Source organism: Cydia splendana, chromosome 13 (assembly GCF_910591565.1).
Source record: "Cydia splendana chromosome 13, ilCydSple1.2, whole genome shotgun sequence".
NCBI classification, from domain to species: Eukaryota; Metazoa; Arthropoda; class Insecta; order Lepidoptera; family Tortricidae; genus Cydia; species Cydia splendana.
The window spans coordinates 10,866,255-10,884,462 of NC_085972.1; the positions used below are offsets into that span (position 1 = coordinate 10,866,255).

The following is an 18,208-nucleotide window of genomic DNA, read 5'->3' on the forward strand; positions in this document are numbered from 1 at the left end:
TTTTTGACGACCGGTCTGGTCTAGTGGATAGTGACCCTGTCTGCTAAGCCGATGGTCCTGGGTTCGAATCCCAGTAAGGGCATTTATTTGTGTGATGAACACTAATATTTGTTCCTGAGTCATGGTTGTTTTCTATGTATATAAGTATGTATTTATCTATACAAGTATGTATATCGTCGCCTAGTACCCATAGTACAAGCTTTGCTTAGTTTGGGGCATGGTCTAATAAAACATGGTCTTCTATTCCCAGAGTGACACGGGCCTACGTCACAATAACATTGCCACTTTATTGCAACATAACATGTTACATGGGTACATTATACCTATGGTTAATAAGTTAAAATATTTCTTTATAATTTTATAATTTTCATTTATATGTTTTTTATCTTAAATTTTACAATAACACGTCATTTTTAATTATTCGTTAGCAATATCTTCCGATTCACGGAAGAAATTTCAGACGTTCGGGTAATTCTGTTTACATTACTGGCAACACAGGATAGCGCTGTCACATTTGACAATTCGGATCTAGATAACTTCATGCCCTGACCGTCATCCTTGTCGAACGCGTGTTAATTGTTATTTCCTTCTCGCTCAGTGTCAGCAGTCGCAGTGTTTTCCAAACTTTTCACGTCGTAAGCTTGGTAATTAATGTGTAACTGTGAATTCGTTTTTCAAACGTTTGTCTTGTATAGGTAAATAAAGTTTAATTTAATACATTAGATTTGTTTTATTTTACTATGTTTCTACATGAATAACTTAAAATTAATGCCGTTAAAATAATTTTCACCGTTGGTTAAAATTCTCCCACATTTTAAAGTTTGAGAACCTGTAAACAGCATGATGACGTAGGCCCGTGTCAGTTAGGTCATACGCGAATCTCGGAATAGAGTACCAGGCGGAGTATATTATTATACCATGAGTTTGGGGCTAGGTTTGATCTGTGTATGATGTCCCCTAATATTTATTTATTTATTTATTTATTTATCTCTATATTATTGTACCTCTATGGTTTCATATAAACTCCATAGTAGCAAAATCGTTTTGACAGTTCGAAAAAAGAAACTGATTTGAATATAAGTAGTTGACTACTGGTATTTGAATACCCTATAGGAATGAAAGTACCTACACAAATTTTTGAAAATGTCAGTCAAGTCAATAAGTAATAACATTCCGTCAATTTTAAATTCTAACTGCTGTTTTAATTCAATAGAAAATAAAGAAAAATGTTTTAAATTTTATTTCATGTAATGTGCCCATTTCAGAAGGTATTTGTACTTTTGGCACATTATAATTTGGTTACAGTCTGTCAAGCCATCCGTCAGTAGAAAAAAGAAGCAAATTTAAAAAATGTAGGCGCAAAGGGTTGTCGTCTAATGGAAAATTTGAATATCGCGCCTTCTATACTGACAAAGTTGTTTGACAGACTATAGAATAAAGTGATTAAATAAGGCCACTACTTGGCTGTTCTGTTCTAATACCGCCAAGTATGCGGCCAAGACTTTAAATTCCTAAACGAGTTGACTAATCAGCTGTCAGTGTCACTTAAGTTTTGTCAGGTTGTCACTGTCAAGCTGGCTTAGCTTAGTTTTTTAGGTTATCTTCTAAACGCAATTTAATTTATTTTAATTTTTATACTATTCTGATAATACACACTAAATGGAAGACTCTGCGACTGATAAAAGGCCTCAATTTGGGAACAGAGTTCTAGAAAATGCTGACGATGTATTCAAACATAACGCGTGGTACAGTATTTTACCATTTTCGCAATTTATGTAAAAGACTCAGGTGTTCTGCCAACAACATTGAAGGTTTAGAGAAAACAAGACACAGGAAAAAGCCTCCTGGTGGCTCTAGATATTTGAACAGTAATAAAAAAGACCTTGTTTATCTTTTCAACGCATGGTATCTATCTATGTTGCACTTATGGTATGGTTATTTTGTTGTACTTATAGTATAAAATAATCATAGATATTTATCTTTATTTCAGGGATAATGTTGAATGGGACGAAGAGCAAGAGAAAGCAGCAAAAGAAAAGGTGGAACAGAACTCACAAGTTACGTTTGCAGACAATGTTTTGAAGGATTTGGACGAAAATGCTGATAAGCATTGGGATGCGTTTTACAGCATACATCAAAACAGGTAATGAAAAATGTATATTTCATTTTAGTAGATACCTACATATATATTTATTTTCCAAACTTTTAAGTAGTTTTCTATAAATTTTACCATTCAGGCATTCCTCAGGCTAATAGGCAGCAAAAAATATTACTTACGTTTCTGGGTCAGGATTTTCTTTAGTAATTCATTATTCATGTGAAGTTAGTCTTGTATAACTGGTAATAAGAAAATGCTTTATTTAGAACTAATCCTTGTTTTTATATCTCATACAATTTGTCCTACCAATATGTAATTTTATTGATTTACAAACGAAGACTAACAATCTGTGTACGAATTTGTTATGAACAATTTTCGACTGTTACCTTTCAGGTTTTTCAAAGATAGACATTGGCTATTCACGGAGTTTCCAGAACTTGCACCGGACAACACATCTGCACCGAAGAGAGTTTTTCCCGACAATGAAACTCCAACCACAACTGCACCTATCCAACCTGATGCCCCAAACCAAGTTGAGTCCAAACCAGAGTCAAATAACTCTGGTAAACGGTACATATTTGAAATAGGTTGTGGAGTTGGAAACACTATCTTTCCTATTCTACAATACAGCCAGGACCCGAACCTTTTTATCTATGGTTGTGATTTTTCGTCAACCGCCATTGACATAATGAAGGAAAATGAGCTGTATGACACTAAGAGGTGTGAAGTGTTTGTACTGGATGCAACTGGAACTGAGTGGAATGTACCATTCAAAGAAAACTCCATTGATATAATTGTGCTTATCTTTGTTCTGTCGGCAATTGAGCCTGGAAAGTAAGTTGGACAACATTTTATTTTGTTTTAATTATTATTCGGTTCCAATAGTAACTTTTGTTTGGTAATTATTAGATCTTCAATCTTGAAATTTAATAATTTTATTCAAGAAAGTGATGAAATTTTTACTTTTGTAATAATTTTAATCAGTAAGGCAATTTTAAATAAGTAAAGTTATAAATAATGTTTATTTTTCTGAATTTCAGGATGGCGTCAGTTGTTCAACAAATACACAAGTATCTAAAGCCAGGTGGACTAGTTGTTTTCCGCGACTATGGTCGCTACGACCTTGCCCAACTACGGTTTAAGAAAGGCCGCTGCATATCTGACAACTTCTATGCCCGAGGGGACAAAACTAAGGTCTACTTCTTCACACAAGAAGAAATAAAGAATTTATTTACATCAGCTGGTTTCACAGAAGAACAGAATTTAATTGACAGAAGATTGCAAGTTAATAGAGGGAAGATGTTGACTATGTACAGAGTGTGGATACAGGCGAAATATAGAAAGCCTTTATAGCAGTAAATATATTTTTTATTTTCATTTATACATGTTCCATTATGTAGGTAACTGAAATACCTGTAGTGCTTACTAAGTACATTCAAAATTTACAATTCATATTTATTTTTGATTAGAAATCATTAATAGTCTTTCAGTATGACTTACAAATTTAGTTTCTTAAGTATATGTAGATATTTCTTATACATTACATAAAACAATATTGATTTAATCTACCAACATACTTTTCTACATTAACTGTTATCCAGCAAAACGTAATTTGTTAGGCACAAATACAATATAGGTACCTTTTAAGTTACCACTCATTGTTGCGTTCGTCTAATAATAGGTCATTAAACACTTTCAAATTTAAAGTAATATGGTTTCGCAAAAGAATTCATAACTTTCGTAACAACCTTTATTGGCGGGCCGGTCCAAGTAACCTGTTGCTTGACTAATAACTTAGTAAGGAACACCTCAATCTCCAGCTCAGCAATTCTTCTGCCGATGCAAGACCGAACTCCTATTCCGAATGGCGCGTTGACCAAGGGATGAGCGTTCCCGTAGAACAAAGGATCTGTCTTTTCGACTAACCATCTTTCTGGTAAGAACTCCTTTCCTCGTGGGTAGTATTTATCGAGGCTGGATAAGTATTCGTTTGGAGCGATGACGTCAATCTATAAGAGGTAAACGAGTCATTAAATATTGTTTATGTAAGTTAGGTATCAAGAGGTAACGATAAGATAAACTAAGGTGAGCAGCGAGCGTCACAGCAAAAGATTAAAATGCAACCAGCTATGTTCGAGGACGTTACTTATCAGCACTGCAAACCTTTTTTTGTTTGACCCACGCCGAAGGATCACGGTCACACCTGAAAGTTTAGAGACTGAATCGATAGCTCGGAAAAAAGTACAATGCTCGGGATCATAGTGCTTACATTACATACCCTGGCAGGTATCCTGCAACCAGCACCAACACGTTGCCGCAGATCAGAAGGCAACACCGCCATGAAGCTATCAACTCCACAACCCCTACGCAAGGGGTCAAATTGACCATTATGGAGCAAAAACTCAGCAGTAGCAGGTCATTGTACGTACCCCGACAGGTATCCTGTAACCAGCCACAACATGTTCCTTGCTCGTCCGCCTCAGATTCGAAGGCACCACGGCCCAGATCCGCAAGGACTCCTTCATGCAAGCCCTCAGGTACCGTCTCGATTCCCCAGCCCGGATCTCTTCCCGCAATTTATCCTGCGCCGGCTGATTCTTTGCCAAGTGGTAGAGGATGCTGGTTATGGTGAACGAGACCTTTAATAAACACTAACATATAAAAATCACGCATGTAAAGAGGTTGAACAGCAGCGAGGGAGGTTGAGGGTATCTATACACCTTTTTCCGCAGTCATGGAAATCTCAAAGGGAAAATATTAAGGGAAGCTTGTACCACTGGTCACCCCAAATATCCCAAACGTACACGTAACATCCCTAAGGTAAGGCTATATCACGTGGTAGATTGTATTGTACCGGTTTTAGGCGATAGCATTCGGCTTCGGCTCACATTTTCCAATTCGATTGTTGATCCAGACTCCATCAGGGTACATAGGTACTAAGCAATAAGATTTAATGTAGAAGCAATCTTACCGTGTCAATACCAGCCATCAACATTTCGTTGGCCATCAGGATAGCTACTCTTTCGTCAATGGCAATCAGTTTCTCGAGTATAGACTTGTCTTCCTCCGGCACATCACTGCCTCTCTCTTTAGCGAGTTTCTTAGCTTCCTCTATATACATTGCGCTTATACTGAAATACACAGAGACATGAAGATTCCAACCCAAAATACACAGAGGACATTTTTATAGTTTTGAGTAAAAGGCACGGGGTAGCCGAGTGGTGCTGCTGTGAGTGGCGAGGCGTGCGGCTACCAATTCGAAAGTTATGGCTCGGACCAAGGCTCATAGATACCTATGAGTTTCTTGGAACTTCAGAAAACCTACATACCTATACATAGGTACGTCTCCGAACAAATAAAACCGCCTAATGTGAAGTCCCCAATCCATATTGGGCTATAGTTAAGTGGGGATTATAGCCAAAACCCTCTTGCGATTGGTGGCCTATGCCTAAAACGGCCTGTGTACTGTGTAGATACGTACATATAAGGTATGGGAAGGTTTACTGCAAATCAGAAAAAAAAACCTGTAAATGAGTGAAAAAAAAACTAAATAAATACTTACTCCCATTGCAAATCATAAGTCTTCATAAGCTTTTTAAAGTTTGGTGTCGCGATGTACTTCCACAAACTAGGTAAGAATTCTAACTTAAAGGACAGCTCAAAAATATCATTGGTACACTTTATCAATTGTCTGGCAGGGTGGTCCTCGTCGAGGTTGTCTTGAAGACAGCCGAGTCTTGTTCCCAGGCTGACAAGGGCCAAAGATTCCAAAGACCACTTTGTTATTTCGAGGTCGAAATTGTTTTGAAGGTAATCACCCTCTTTGCTAAGCCTTGTTAACCTGTAATGCAGAAATCGCACCTGAATGATTACCTACTTAATCCATAACTAAGCCGCAATTCATGTTTTGGATCTACAAACATACCGTAAAACTACACAACTATAGTGCAGGGCCCCAACTGTGGTCCAGCTAACATGTCAAACAAACCTAACCCGATGACGACTAGTAGCGACATCTAGTTTATTATTTGAATATTATTCCGTTCATTGATATCCGTACTGCCTAGTGCACTACATAATTAACAGGTGGCGCTCTTATTTAACTTAGTTTGTCGCCGCTAAGAAATACCGGTCGAAACGTGTTTTTGTGAAGTCCGTAAACTTTTATTCAAAAATATAAGTTAATGTGAAGTCTGCTACTCAGATTTGGATTCATATGAAAGGTAATGATTCTTGCATTCAAATAAAGTTTCATTTGCTGTAGAAATGTACTGATTTAAGAAAATAATATTTTTTTATCGTTCTCTTACCCTCGGGTCTCAACAATAGTCCTAAAGTTTTTTTGGACCATAATTAAAACCTAACTTATTTTGTTGTAGGAAATGATGTCAAGGGACAAATTAATGAGAAGAAAAGTTGGGGGGCGGGCATATAAGTGTTATAGTGAAAGGCAAATGGAACTTTGCCTTGAAGATATCAAAAATAAAATCCTAACTCAACGCGAAGCTGCCAAAAAATATAAAATTCCTAGAAGCTCGATAATTTTGAAGTTGAAAGCTATTCGAATCAACAAAGTTCGAGAACCGGGGCGTCCGCGTATTTTTTCAGATGCCGAAGAAGCGGCATTTGTCCAACATGCAACTGAAATGTGTAACTACGGTTTTCCTGTAACACTTTTTGATATGAGATGTATTGTGAAAATGTATCTCGACAAAACAGGGCGTAAAGTTGACGCATTCAAAAATAATTTGCCGGGCAAAACTTGGGCTAGTATCTTTCTAAAACGCCACAAAAATGAACTGTCGCAAAGGTTCTGTAGTAACATAAAGAGAGTAAGAGCCGCCGTGAATGAAGAGCAGATCATCGCGTTTTTTAACCAATTACAGACAGAAATTCAGGGTGTCTTACCTCAACATATTTACAATTACGACGAGACCAACCTTGTTGACGAACCGAGCAAGAAAAAAGTTCTAATGAAACGTGGATGTAAGTATCCAGAGGCTATAAAAAATTCAACCAAAGCCGCTGTCAGTATAATGGTATGTGGCAATGCTGCGGGAGAGGTATTGCCTCCATACGTAAACTACAAATCGGACCATTTGTGGAGCACGTGGACAGAGGGTGGACCGCCTGGTACGAGGTACAATCGATCAAAGTCCGGTTGGTTTGATACTAATACCTTCGAGGATTGGTTTTTTTCACTGGTGCTGCCCGCTTTACGCAGGCAAGATGGTAAGAAGTTGCTGATAGGGGACAATTTAAGTTCTCATATAAATATGGAAGTTTTGAAGGCTTGCAAAGAACACAACATCGCTTTTGTGGCCCTTCCGCCAAACAGTACTCACTTAACCCAGCCTTTGGATGTGGCTTACTTTAGGCCTCTTAAACTGCGTTGGCGACAGATTTTAGACGATTGGAAGGAAACTCCCGAAGGACAAAAATTACCCACGATTCCTAAAAACATGTTTCCTACGATGCTAAAAAAACTGTGGGAAAATATAATGGAAAGATCGGCTAGTAATCTCAAAGCTGGCTTTAGGAAGACTGGCATTTTCCCCACCAACCAAATTCCAGTGCTGCAACGTTTACCTACCTTCAGGCATCCAAATGCTCCATTACAGGACCCGACACTGGTTTCAGAATCGTTTATGCAATTCCTAGATAGTAAAAGGTCGTCGGTGGCTGAATCGGGCGGCAAGGGACGAAAAAAGAAACTCAATGTCCCGGCAGGCAAAAGTATTGCTGCAGAAGACATTGTAGTACAAGCTTCTACATCAAAAGATAAAGAACCCAATAAGAATAAGGGCACTACGCCACAGCTTTCGAAAGCAAAAAACAAAAAACGTAAACTTACCAAGAAAATGGTTGATTCCTCATCAGAAAGCGATGACGACGTCGAAATTCAGTATGCTTCAGACTCGTCCATGGATCTCTCGAACGAGTTCGCAGATGAACCTGCAGCTGATGTTCCAAATACAGCTGCTACGCTAAATCTTAAGCAGTTTGTTCCCAAGCCAGACGAGTATGTTATAGTAGAATACGAAGGTGAAAAGTGGCCGGGACAAGTCAAAACAGTCCATAGTGATGGGGCGTATGTTAACTGTTTGACACGTTGTGGACTATCTTGGAAATGGCCTGAGAAGCAGGACTGTATATTCTATCCAATGCACAAGATTATCTCCGCAATTAAGACCCCGACAAAACTAGGCACGAAGCGGGCATTGTTCCGTGTACCGGAACTTGACTCTATTTGGGGAAAACCAAAAAAATAAATCTATGTTCCTCAATACCTACTAATTCCTAGTTGATTTTTAGTGCCATTTAATTATAATTAAGTACGTTGTGTATTTTTATTTTTTATTTTATGTTTGTTAAACAATTTAAGAGAATTTGCTTAAATTTAAGGAAACAAGAAAATGACTGTGACTTTTGTGATGGTACAAAATTTGATTAATAAGTACCTGATCTCATCTTGATGTGTTTTTCTGATGTATCTAATCAACGCTGTTAAAATAAATATCCCAATTATGGTCCTAATGTACCATAATACACGTTTTCAGTACGAATAATAATCTGGTCTATAGTTGGCCACATACCATACAACAATGGTCCAATTTTCATTAAAAAAAAATTACAATGATCATGTTTTTCATTCTTATTCATATACTTACATTAATTTAAAATGTCTTACTTTATCTAAAAACATTAACAGGCCTTTTATATGTCATTTCATGCACGAGAGGGGCAATCTCAAACTTGAAATCCAACTAATCCGGACTATAGTTGTGTAGTTTTACGGTACCTAAAAGGATCGCGTATATACTTATACTTAAAGTACTTTTACCTTTCCACCATTTCTTCGGCAATTTCGCCTAACCCTGGAGCGTAAATTTTCACCAGCTTCGGCTTGAGTAAAGCCGGATTCACCTTTGTTCTGAAATCTCGCCATTGAGGTCCTTGCCTAGAAACATCACGGAACAAGTAAGAATATTAAAACCTAATAAGTCCCCTTTTTCTGAGGGTTCCGTATTTATCTTTACTTACGCTGACATTAAGCCGAAATAACCGCCAAATCTCTCTTTTCTCAACACTTCTCTGTAATATTCTATGGTCTCGAACCCTGGTCTCAGTGGATTATATTCTTCCGCTTTGTAAACCTTAAACAAACCGAAAAAAAAGAAAATCCTTTTAGCCCTTTTAAATAGGCAAAAAACGGGGAAGGTCGTAAATTCAAGCCTCAAATGTGCCTCCTACGTCCCATCGTATACCCACTACCATCCTGCTTATTCAGAAAAATATTACTAACCTTTATGCATCTGCAAGTAAGTATAATTGACTAAGTAAATACATATTTGATTTACCTCAGTTATCACTATCACTGTTATCAGTATCACCATCCTTCTGTTATCCTTACCTGTTCAAAATGTTGCGGCTCGAACAACACCAAAAGTGTGGCCCTCGGCGCGATGCCCTCCAATCTCACAACTGTCCCATACTTTTTATGCAGTGTTTTTACTAAGTCATGAAAATTTTTCTTGTGACCAATAGTACCTGTACAAAGAATATGATATTCGGGTTATTTAATACTTGACGAACATCTTAACTGGTATTCACAACTTGACCAAGTCATGAGTAGAGTGAGGAAACTAGTCTGGATTTTTAGGACACTAAGGCACATTGTACCAGGGAAAAACAACCAATGAAACTCGCGTAATATATTAAATGAAATATAATATATATCCCTGGTTCAATCTGTCCTAGTATATTGTATCTCTGTCTGGGGTGGATCGGCAAAGAGTCGTTTTATTGACCTTGAACGTGCCCAACGTGCATTAATTAAGATTATGTATTTTAAAAGAATTAGGTTTCCTACTGACCAACTCTATTTAATTAGTAACTTGCTAACAGTCAGAAAATTATATATTCTAAATATCACATTAAAAAAAACATAAAATATTACCCTATAATACAAATCACAAAAACAAAAGAAAAAAAGCAGTCGTAGCGGAAATTGTAAAAACAAGGACCTCATTTGCTCGCAGACAGTTCTGCCCAAAATCCTCACATGCTTACAATAAATTGAACAAACAACTTGAAATTTACTCGAAACATTATTATGACTGCAAGAGAGAAGTTACAAATTGGCTGAAGACCTTAACCTATGATGAGACAGAGACTTTACTACATTGATCTTGATTGAAAAAACGCACAAACAGACAAGCACACACGCACATACACACACACACACACACACACACACACACACACACACACACAGATAGAGAGGGATACATATACATTTCTTTTTCTTTTATTTTATTCATGTATCATAATTCTAGATTAAGTGTAAATAGTAACTATAAACTAGAATTTTAGCCAGTAAATTAGAGTTAACTAGAGTTAATTAGCTTAGCATATGTTATATAATAGTTATGTCTAAAGGAAGAGCGGCGTCACCCAACACAGGCATTTTTGCTTACCGGGTGGCTCCATCACTTTACATTATAAACAAAGTGTGTCTTATGTACCTAATAAAGAATTTTTGATTTTTGATTTTTTTGATTTAAGGCCAATCCGGGATGATCAAATCGACCGGTCGATCAAATCTACAGATAATTATGACCGTAGTTCTGCAGAAAGCGACCAACTTTTTATTTTTGTCAAAGTGACTTACACCCTAACTCAGTAGCTTTGGTCGCTTTCTGCATTGATAAAAAAATTGAGTTGGTCGTTTTCTGCATAACTACGGTCAATTTATATATTGTTAGCATCTACACTCTACAGAATATATTTTAATTTAAGTAATAACTTCCGGTTCAAACCTGGCAACACCAAGTACACCAACAATTAGGAATTCCCAAACAGGCAATAATTAGGTACCACCACAGAATAATGAATAGTACTACCGTACAGAAAGGAAACTTCCTACAAAAACGATGTTTGACAGCGGTTCAGGGTCGAATCATGCTGTCCCTTTCTAGTTAATGGCACTATCCCTTTCGGCTATTTAGGGTTGTCAAAAATCAAGTGATTATCTTATCTGTGGTCGTGCACGCAAAAGGAAGTCAAGTGGTGCCAACCCTAATAATCGCTCGGAGCAATGCTGAGCCGAGCGGAGCCGAGTTTGACCGAAGTCAGGAGTTTCGCACCCCTGGTACCACCCACTGAAATATGAAACCTATGGAAGTGAAACGTCAACGAAAAATGCGTGCCAGTGTGACGTCATCCGGGAACAAAACATGGCGGTTTTAGTGCTGCCCAGAAGATTTTTACTGCTACTAGGTTTTATCGATACATCGATAACTTTTTAACGTGTTCGGCTCATTTTATTTAAAATACTAAGTATGTATTATTTGTGGAGTTTATGTTTTAATAGCAAGTAAGTAAATAAATAAAAATTCTTTATTAGTATATTGTTATGTGAAAAGATACTTTGATTGAGTAAGATGTGTGGAGTCTAGGACAATTTCGTGCTTCAAATTTGACAGGTAAACCAGATGACGCTGTACTACTCAATACATATTGCGATTTTTGCGGTAACTCTGATTTTCAAAAGTTGACGTTTGACAACTTAGTGACCGCAAAACACATGGCGCAGTACAGCGCCATCTGTTTTGGATGTCAGAATAAGTGTACGTGTTTTTCTTGGACTTTACCTCTCTATTACAATCAATTTCGTTGTATTGTTAACCCTAAAGTCTGTAACACACTACCGCACTGCACCTCGACCTTGGTGCGCCATATCTATAAGTGAGAGCGATACAAAATTCAAGCTTATTAAGCGACGGGTGAAAAAAAACAAAACACCTTCAGAACATTTTTTTATTACAAAAATAAGGAATGACTTCCGCTCTTCAACTTCTTCAACATTTATTCAGCAAATAGGCCACAAGGGCATTTTTATACGTCAACATTGAATTTACATACAAGCAAAAATAATAACAATACATTAACCATTTTATAAATTACAACTATATGTATATGGTCTCTTAATGTCGAATAACTATAAAACTATAATAATGATATAAAAAAGCCCGCAGGGCAGCTTGTGGAGTAACGACCCCACGGACCCGAGTTACCCGAGTGCTCCCGAGAGTCGGTCAGGGTCTCCATCTCCAGCCAGTCTTTCTTTTTATGTTCATTTCTTGGTAACCTATAAAAAATGATTTAATTATTAAATTAAGATAATTTAGTTGGTTTGAAGCGGGGTAGCATAATAAAATAAGAAAATATAAATAGGCAATCATAATATATCGATATCAAAGTCGATAAATAAAGTACAACCCTAGCTGAAATGTTTACATTATTTAAGCGTAAAAATATAGTTAAATAAATCCAATCACTTCATGATCTATAACTGCACAGAAGAACCTTGCTATTTATAATGTGAAACATCCTTAAATTTCCCAGGAACATTAACAATAACCAATATTTTTCATGTAAATTATAGCGTACCTGTGTATGGTTAAAGATGGCTGATTTGGTGGTTTTCTTATGCCGCACCCTAATACACTACACACTGGCATATTCGCGACGTAATTATTCACATTTGGCTTCAATTATTTTCAATCACAAGCAAAATATTGAAAGATAATTAATAATTTTAATTTTCACCACGACTTTTTGACAGGACAAGTACCGGCTGAACTGACAGACAATGACATTTGGGTGACTAAACATGGCGGATTTTCGGCCGCATTAGGTATTTACGTATTTTCATGGAACACTTTATGTACGTACTGAAATACTGTCATCTTTTTTTGCTAAGGGTTACAGTGCTGAGTAAAAACGAGATAGATATATATTTATGTGTGTGCCGTCAAAATGGGTGCTATTTCTATAAGCAATTGTACGTATAGAACAATATGTCTTGTCCCTATTATATAGGTCTATGGTACCACCTTTTAAGGCAAGTACTTTCATATAAGTTTTAAAGAAGTCATAGGGTGGTCATAGGTAAATATGTGGTTTGCCCAATGAAAACCAGATGAACTCTGCAAGGAATGAGCATTTGATAACTAAAGAAGTCATAGGGTGGTCATAGGTAAATATGTGGTTTGCCCAATGAAAACCGGATGAACTCTGCAAGGAATGAGCATTTGATAACTAACATTAAATAACCAGCTCTCTTCTGTCGTGTTTTAAGAGCCCATCAACGTGCACACTAGCGCCACAGCTAAATAACCATGATTATTAAAATTTAAAATCCAGCAACATAAAAACTATTTTGATGTATTCAAAAGGTACTTATAGTAGGAGATCCCCCATACATCGGACCTTCACCAATCTGTCTGACGGATAAAACTATGAAAATATGAAAGAAAATATGTTCCTGAACATAAAAAAATCTTCTTAGTCGGTACACTCTTGCCAGAGTGGTCGTGGTCATCATTGTGAATCTCGATGAGTGATGATCTTGCTAATACGGCGCCATTCGTCGCGGACTGCAGCTTTCCGGGTACATTCGTAAACCGAGCACTTAGTTGCGGCCTTGATCTGGTCTGTCCATCTCATTGGTGATCTACCACGTGGCCTGGTGCCTTCGACCTTTCCCTGCACTACGAGACGCTCTATGGAGTCATTACCACGACGAGAAACATGGCCGAAGAAAGTCAGAATGCGTGACTCCACTGTGGTTGATAGGCGCTGTCTGATGCCGAGTTCTTTTAATATGGAGTCATTTGTACGAAACTCTGTCCACGATACTCCTAGCATCCGTCTCCAGCACCACATCTCCAAAGCGTCAACTCTTTTCTTCTCGGTTTCACGAAGGGTCCATGTCTCCGACGCATAAAGGAAAATGGGGAATATTAGGCAGTAAACGAGTCTGGTTTTCGTGGTCTTGGTAATGTTCCTATTACCCCAAATCTTTTTCATTTTGTCCATAGCAGACCTAGTAATCGCCATGCGCCGCTTGATTTCGTCTATGCACCCGCCTTCGTTGAATATTAACGCCCCAAGGTAAATATATGATTGGACAACCTCACAATTTCCTATGTGTGTGATCCCTGGTAAGTTATTATTGACGCGGTAAAAAAATAGGGTTGCCTAAAGAAATCCGGTCAAGGCTATTTTTAATAAATTTAAAAAAAAAATTTTTTTCTTCAAATTTTTCCGATTTGTCTGACAAACGAAATAAATTCCAATGGAAAGTATAGAACTTGTACAACATAAATCAACTAGGTTGCCTATCTTTTTCCGGTCACTATTATGTGGTTGTCATGTTTAAACAGGTGCGTTTTTATCGATAATTGCACTCATCTGTCTGACGCTTGAATTATACATCAAAATGTTTTTAATTTTATTGCGAATACAGTGGCATAGGGTTGCCTGCGAAAATCCGGTCACAAATAAGGGTTGCCAGGCTTTTAAGTAAAATAAGAAGGGAAGACTTTTACCGATAACTCATAAATGGCTTAACCTATCAAGTTTGTTTTAATTTTGTTTGAATGAGTTTTTTAAGCACTATTTTTATGTTTTTTTAGGGTTCCGTACCTCAAAAGGAAAAAACGGAACCCTTATAGGATCACTCGTGCGTCTGTCTGTCTGTCTGTCTGTCTGTCTGTCCGTCTGTCTGTCTGTCCGTCTGTCACAGCCGATTTTCTCCGGAACTACTGGACCAATCAAGTTGAAATTTGGTACACATATGTAAGTTTGTGACCCAAATACGGACATGTAACGTAAACAAATGAATTTTAAACATGGGGGCCACTTTTGGGGGGTAAATGAAAAAATGAAAAAAAAAAATTTTTCAAACTATATTATGTTACATATCAAATGAAAGACCTTATTGTAAGGATCTCAAATATATTTTTTTTATAATTTTCGAATAAACAGTTTAGAAGTTATTCAAGAAAATAGGCAAAAAATGACCATTCCCCCCCCCCTTATCTCCGAAACTACTAAGTCTTAAATTTTTAAAAAAATACATAAAATAGGTCTATACCTATAGATGACAGGAAAACCTATTAGAAATGTACAGTCAAGCGTGAGTCGGACTTAATTACAGTTTTTGATCCGACCCCTACGGATTTTTAAAAGAGATTTCACTCACGTTTCACATAAAAAATACATTGTTAACAGTGCCGGATTACTTAGAGTAGTAGTTTTCTTAGAGTAATTGGTGATAATTTTCTGATAAGATAATCATTTTAAATATTTAACGGTCTTACCTACTTACGAGTAATTGTAAGGTCAAATTAAAAATAATGTTTAAAAAAATATGTTAAATTGAGAGCTAGCTCAAAGTTTTTTGTACTCGTCGACTTTAATGGTTGAATTCATAAAGACTTTGTAACCAATAAGCAAAACAAGCACGTGCTTACGGCACCACGTTCAGGGAGGGCACCAAAATGCCAGGTTGAAAAAGGTGAACAAATTTTAAAATTAGGGACAGACACATCGTTTTTACCACACGATTTTTTTAGCTGTCCAAAAGCTAATTTGCAAAAATAATGGCGCGTAATTCTTTGGGAAACAATCGGTAGCAGTAGAAGAGTCGTGATTACATGCATAGATTCGATTTCAACCCACTCTTTTGCGGTTCGGCGTTAGGTCTTATGCGAGGCCTTCTGCTTTACGGCAAAGTTGATCTTCTGCCTTAATTACACTTGGGCGTGGATCCAAATCCAAGCTTTCCTCTTTCGCAGCTGGGCCTACTGCCTTTCTCACACTTCGCCAATTCAATTCCAAGCTCTCTGCTTTCTTGCATATTTTATGCATGAAAACAACCTCGCTGAGACCCTTAAATATCGAGCCCTATGCGAAGCTAGGCTGATAGAAAACTGTCCCATCCCTTCTCTGTATGAAATCCTGGATTCGCGCCTGGTTGGGACTAAAACTAAAATTGCGTTTTTATATCGAAAAATTTTCGCGCTCGCTTCGCTCGCGTTTTCAATTACTTTATAAGGTATGATAAAGGTGACATTCGGGTGGCGACTGCAGCAACATTACTCTGTTGCAAAGTTACTGCTGCAGTACTGTCAACTTCCGTGATAAAATGATGTGACTGATTTCCATACTAAAAGTAAAAATGTACAACTGTCTATCATATTGCGTTTTTATATCGAAAAATTTCCGCGCTCGCTTCGCTCGCGTTTCTATTACTTTCTACGCTATGATAAAGGTGACATTCGGGTGGCGACTGCAACAGCATTAGGTACTCTGTTGCAACATTACTGCTGCGGCACTGTCAATTTTCGTGATAAAATGATGTGACTGATTTCCATTCTCAGCTGTAATGCGGCAATGAACTTCTCTCAATTTACCAAAAAATCAATGTAATCTTGATGACCCTAGGGAGAGGGGGCACCTAGAAATGCTTAGGGCATCAAAATATCTTAATCCGGCACTGATTGTTAAAAATTGTGTAATATACGGAACCCTTGGAACGCGAGTCCGACTCGCACTTGGCCGGTTTTTTTCATATTTTTTGGATCAATGGTTCAAAAGTTAGGAGGAATACCCGTATTTTGTTTTGTTATTTGTGTCGTTGGATAGGTCTTTGAAAATAAATGGGGGTTTTCTATAAACATTTTTTGATAAAGTGAAAAGTTTCGGAATTAAACGCTTCGAAAGAAACTAAATGTGTGGCGTTTTTTTTCTTTCGTTTCGACCCTAAGGTGTGGGATGTCGTTGGATAGGTCTTTTAAAATAAATAGGGGTCTTAGAATAACATTTTTTGATTAAGTGAATGTTTTCGGAAATAATCGCTTTGAAATAATCAAAATGTACGTGATTTTTTTTTACCGTTTTAACCCTACAGTGTGGGGTGTCGTTGGATAGGTCTTTAAAATAAATAGGGGTCTGCAACAATATTTTTTGATAAAGTTAACCGTTTTGGAAATAAAAATTTAGAAAGAACAAAATACGGGTATTCACTCTAACTTTTGAACCATTGATCCAAAAAATATGAAAAAAATCATAAAAATAGTGCTTAAAAAACTCATTCAAACAAAATTAAAACAAACTTGATAGGTTAAGCCGTTTATGAGTTATCGGTAAAAGTCTTCCCTTCTTATTTTACTTAAAAACCTAGCAACCCTTATTTGTGACCGGATTTTCGCAGGCAACCCTTGCCACTGTATTCGCAATAAAATTACCAACATTTTGATGTATAATTCAAGCGTCAGACAGATGAGTGCAATTATCGATAAAAACGCACCTGTTTAAACATGGCAACCACATAATAGTGACCGGAAAAAGATAGGCAACCTAGTTGATTTATGTTGTACAAGTTCTATACTTTCCATTGGAACTTATTTCGTTTGTCAGACAAATCGGTGAAATTTGAAGAAAAAAAATTTTTTTTTTAATTTATTAAAAATAGCCTTGACCGGATTTCTTTAGGCAACCCTATTTTTTTATGTTCAGGAACATATTTTCTTTCATATTTTCATAGTTTCATCCGTCAGACAGATTGGTGAAGGTCGACCATAGAAACGGGATCGTGGGATCTTAGACCATTAAATACACAATACAGTACGTAGCGGCCTCCTTTTTTCAATATCTTTCGTTAAATTTAAATAATCGCGATTATTTAGCTGTGGCGCTAGTGTGCACGTTGATAGGGTCTTAATTTATCGTCACTCGTTTCGAATTTCCTATTTTTCGCACTTGTATCGTAATGTACTATTAAAATGTAGAATTAGCCTATGGGTACTTACCTACGAATGGTAAAAAATGATGCAGGCCACCTATTATCGGAACCTTAGAGATACCCGGAATCTCTTCAAAAGGTTTTATTATGTCCGAAGCAACCGAAAAAGTACGAATATTTTGATACCTACAACATAAACAAAACAACATTAAATTAGTAATACATACACTTGGATGTATACGTATCATCGCCCACACTGCTAACTGACTGTTCGTAAACCTTATTACAAAAGGCATTAAGTCCCCCGATGGACAGTTAGGAGTGTTGCTGTTTGTACTACCCACAGACAAGACATTACTACCTAATGTGAGTAATGTGCGTTGTCTTCCTACCTGCTTTGATTTTGAAGATACAATAACGTACGTAATTTCTTCATTTTTCAGACTCAACTTGTAATCACTTCTAAAACACTTAACCGTGAATTCTATTCGTTATTAAAACACAACTCTTAG

At 37.1% G+C, this 18,208-nt stretch overlaps 2 protein-coding genes across 3 annotated transcripts; one reads left to right on the forward strand and one right to left on the reverse strand.

The window, feature by feature from the left end:
* Nucleotides 1-1,568: 1,568 nt before the first annotated feature.
* LOC134796044 (tRNA N(3)-methylcytidine methyltransferase Mettl2) lies at nucleotides 1,569-3,458 on the forward strand. Of its 2 annotated transcripts, none has more exons than XM_063767970.1 (4): nucleotides 1,569-1,745; nucleotides 1,991-2,143; nucleotides 2,492-2,932; nucleotides 3,139-3,458. In XM_063767970.1, exons 1-4 carry the CDS (start codon nucleotides 1,660-1,662, stop codon nucleotides 3,449-3,451), a joined length of 993 nt encoding a protein of 330 aa, XP_063624040.1. In that variant the 5' UTR covers nucleotides 1,569-1,659; the 3' UTR covers nucleotides 3,452-3,458. The 2 variants fall into 2 exon arrangements, with proteins under 2 accessions (XP_063624040.1, XP_063624039.1); XM_063767969.1 differs by having other exon boundaries at nucleotides 1,585-1,905.
* Nucleotides 3,459-3,597: 139 nt separating this feature from the next.
* Nucleotides 3,598-18,195, reverse strand: LOC134796033 (cytochrome P450 CYP12A2-like). The gene is made up of 9 exons (XM_063767952.1): nucleotides 18,089-18,195; nucleotides 17,764-17,882; nucleotides 9,513-9,649; nucleotides 9,143-9,255; nucleotides 8,943-9,059; nucleotides 5,661-5,939; nucleotides 5,070-5,229; nucleotides 4,528-4,737; nucleotides 3,598-4,107 (listed from the first exon to the last, which is right to left on the reverse strand). Exons 1-9 carry the CDS (start codon nucleotides 18,130-18,132, stop codon nucleotides 3,784-3,786), a joined length of 1,503 nt encoding a protein of 500 aa, XP_063624022.1. The 5' UTR covers nucleotides 18,133-18,195; the 3' UTR covers nucleotides 3,598-3,783.
* Nucleotides 18,196-18,208: the final 13 nt, after the last annotated feature.

Excerpts from the sequence above, each read along its gene's own strand:
- LOC134796044 (XM_063767969.1), top strand. The coding sequence starts at position 1,715 with ATGCTGACGATGTATTCAAACATAACGCGTGGTACAGTATTTTACCAT. Across the intron at positions 2,144-2,491 it reads TACAGCATACATCAAAACAG|GTTTTTCAAAGATAGACATT; the intron begins GTAATGAAAAAT and ends GTTACCTTTCAG. Across the intron at positions 2,933-3,138 it reads TCGGCAATTGAGCCTGGAAA|GATGGCGTCAGTTGTTCAAC; the intron begins GTAAGTTGGACA and ends TCTGAATTTCAG.
- LOC134796033 (XM_063767952.1), bottom strand. The coding sequence starts at position 18,132 with ATGAAGAAATTACGTACGTTATTGTATCTTCAAAATCAAAGCAG. Across the intron at positions 5,940-8,942 it reads GCCGAAGAAATGGTGGAAAG|GTTAACAAGGCTTAGCAAAG; the intron begins GTAAAAGTACTT and ends TCTGCATTACAG. Across the intron at positions 4,108-4,527 it reads GTTACAGGATACCTGTCGGG|ATTGACGTCATCGCTCCAAA; the intron begins GTACGTACAATG and ends TACCTCTTATAG.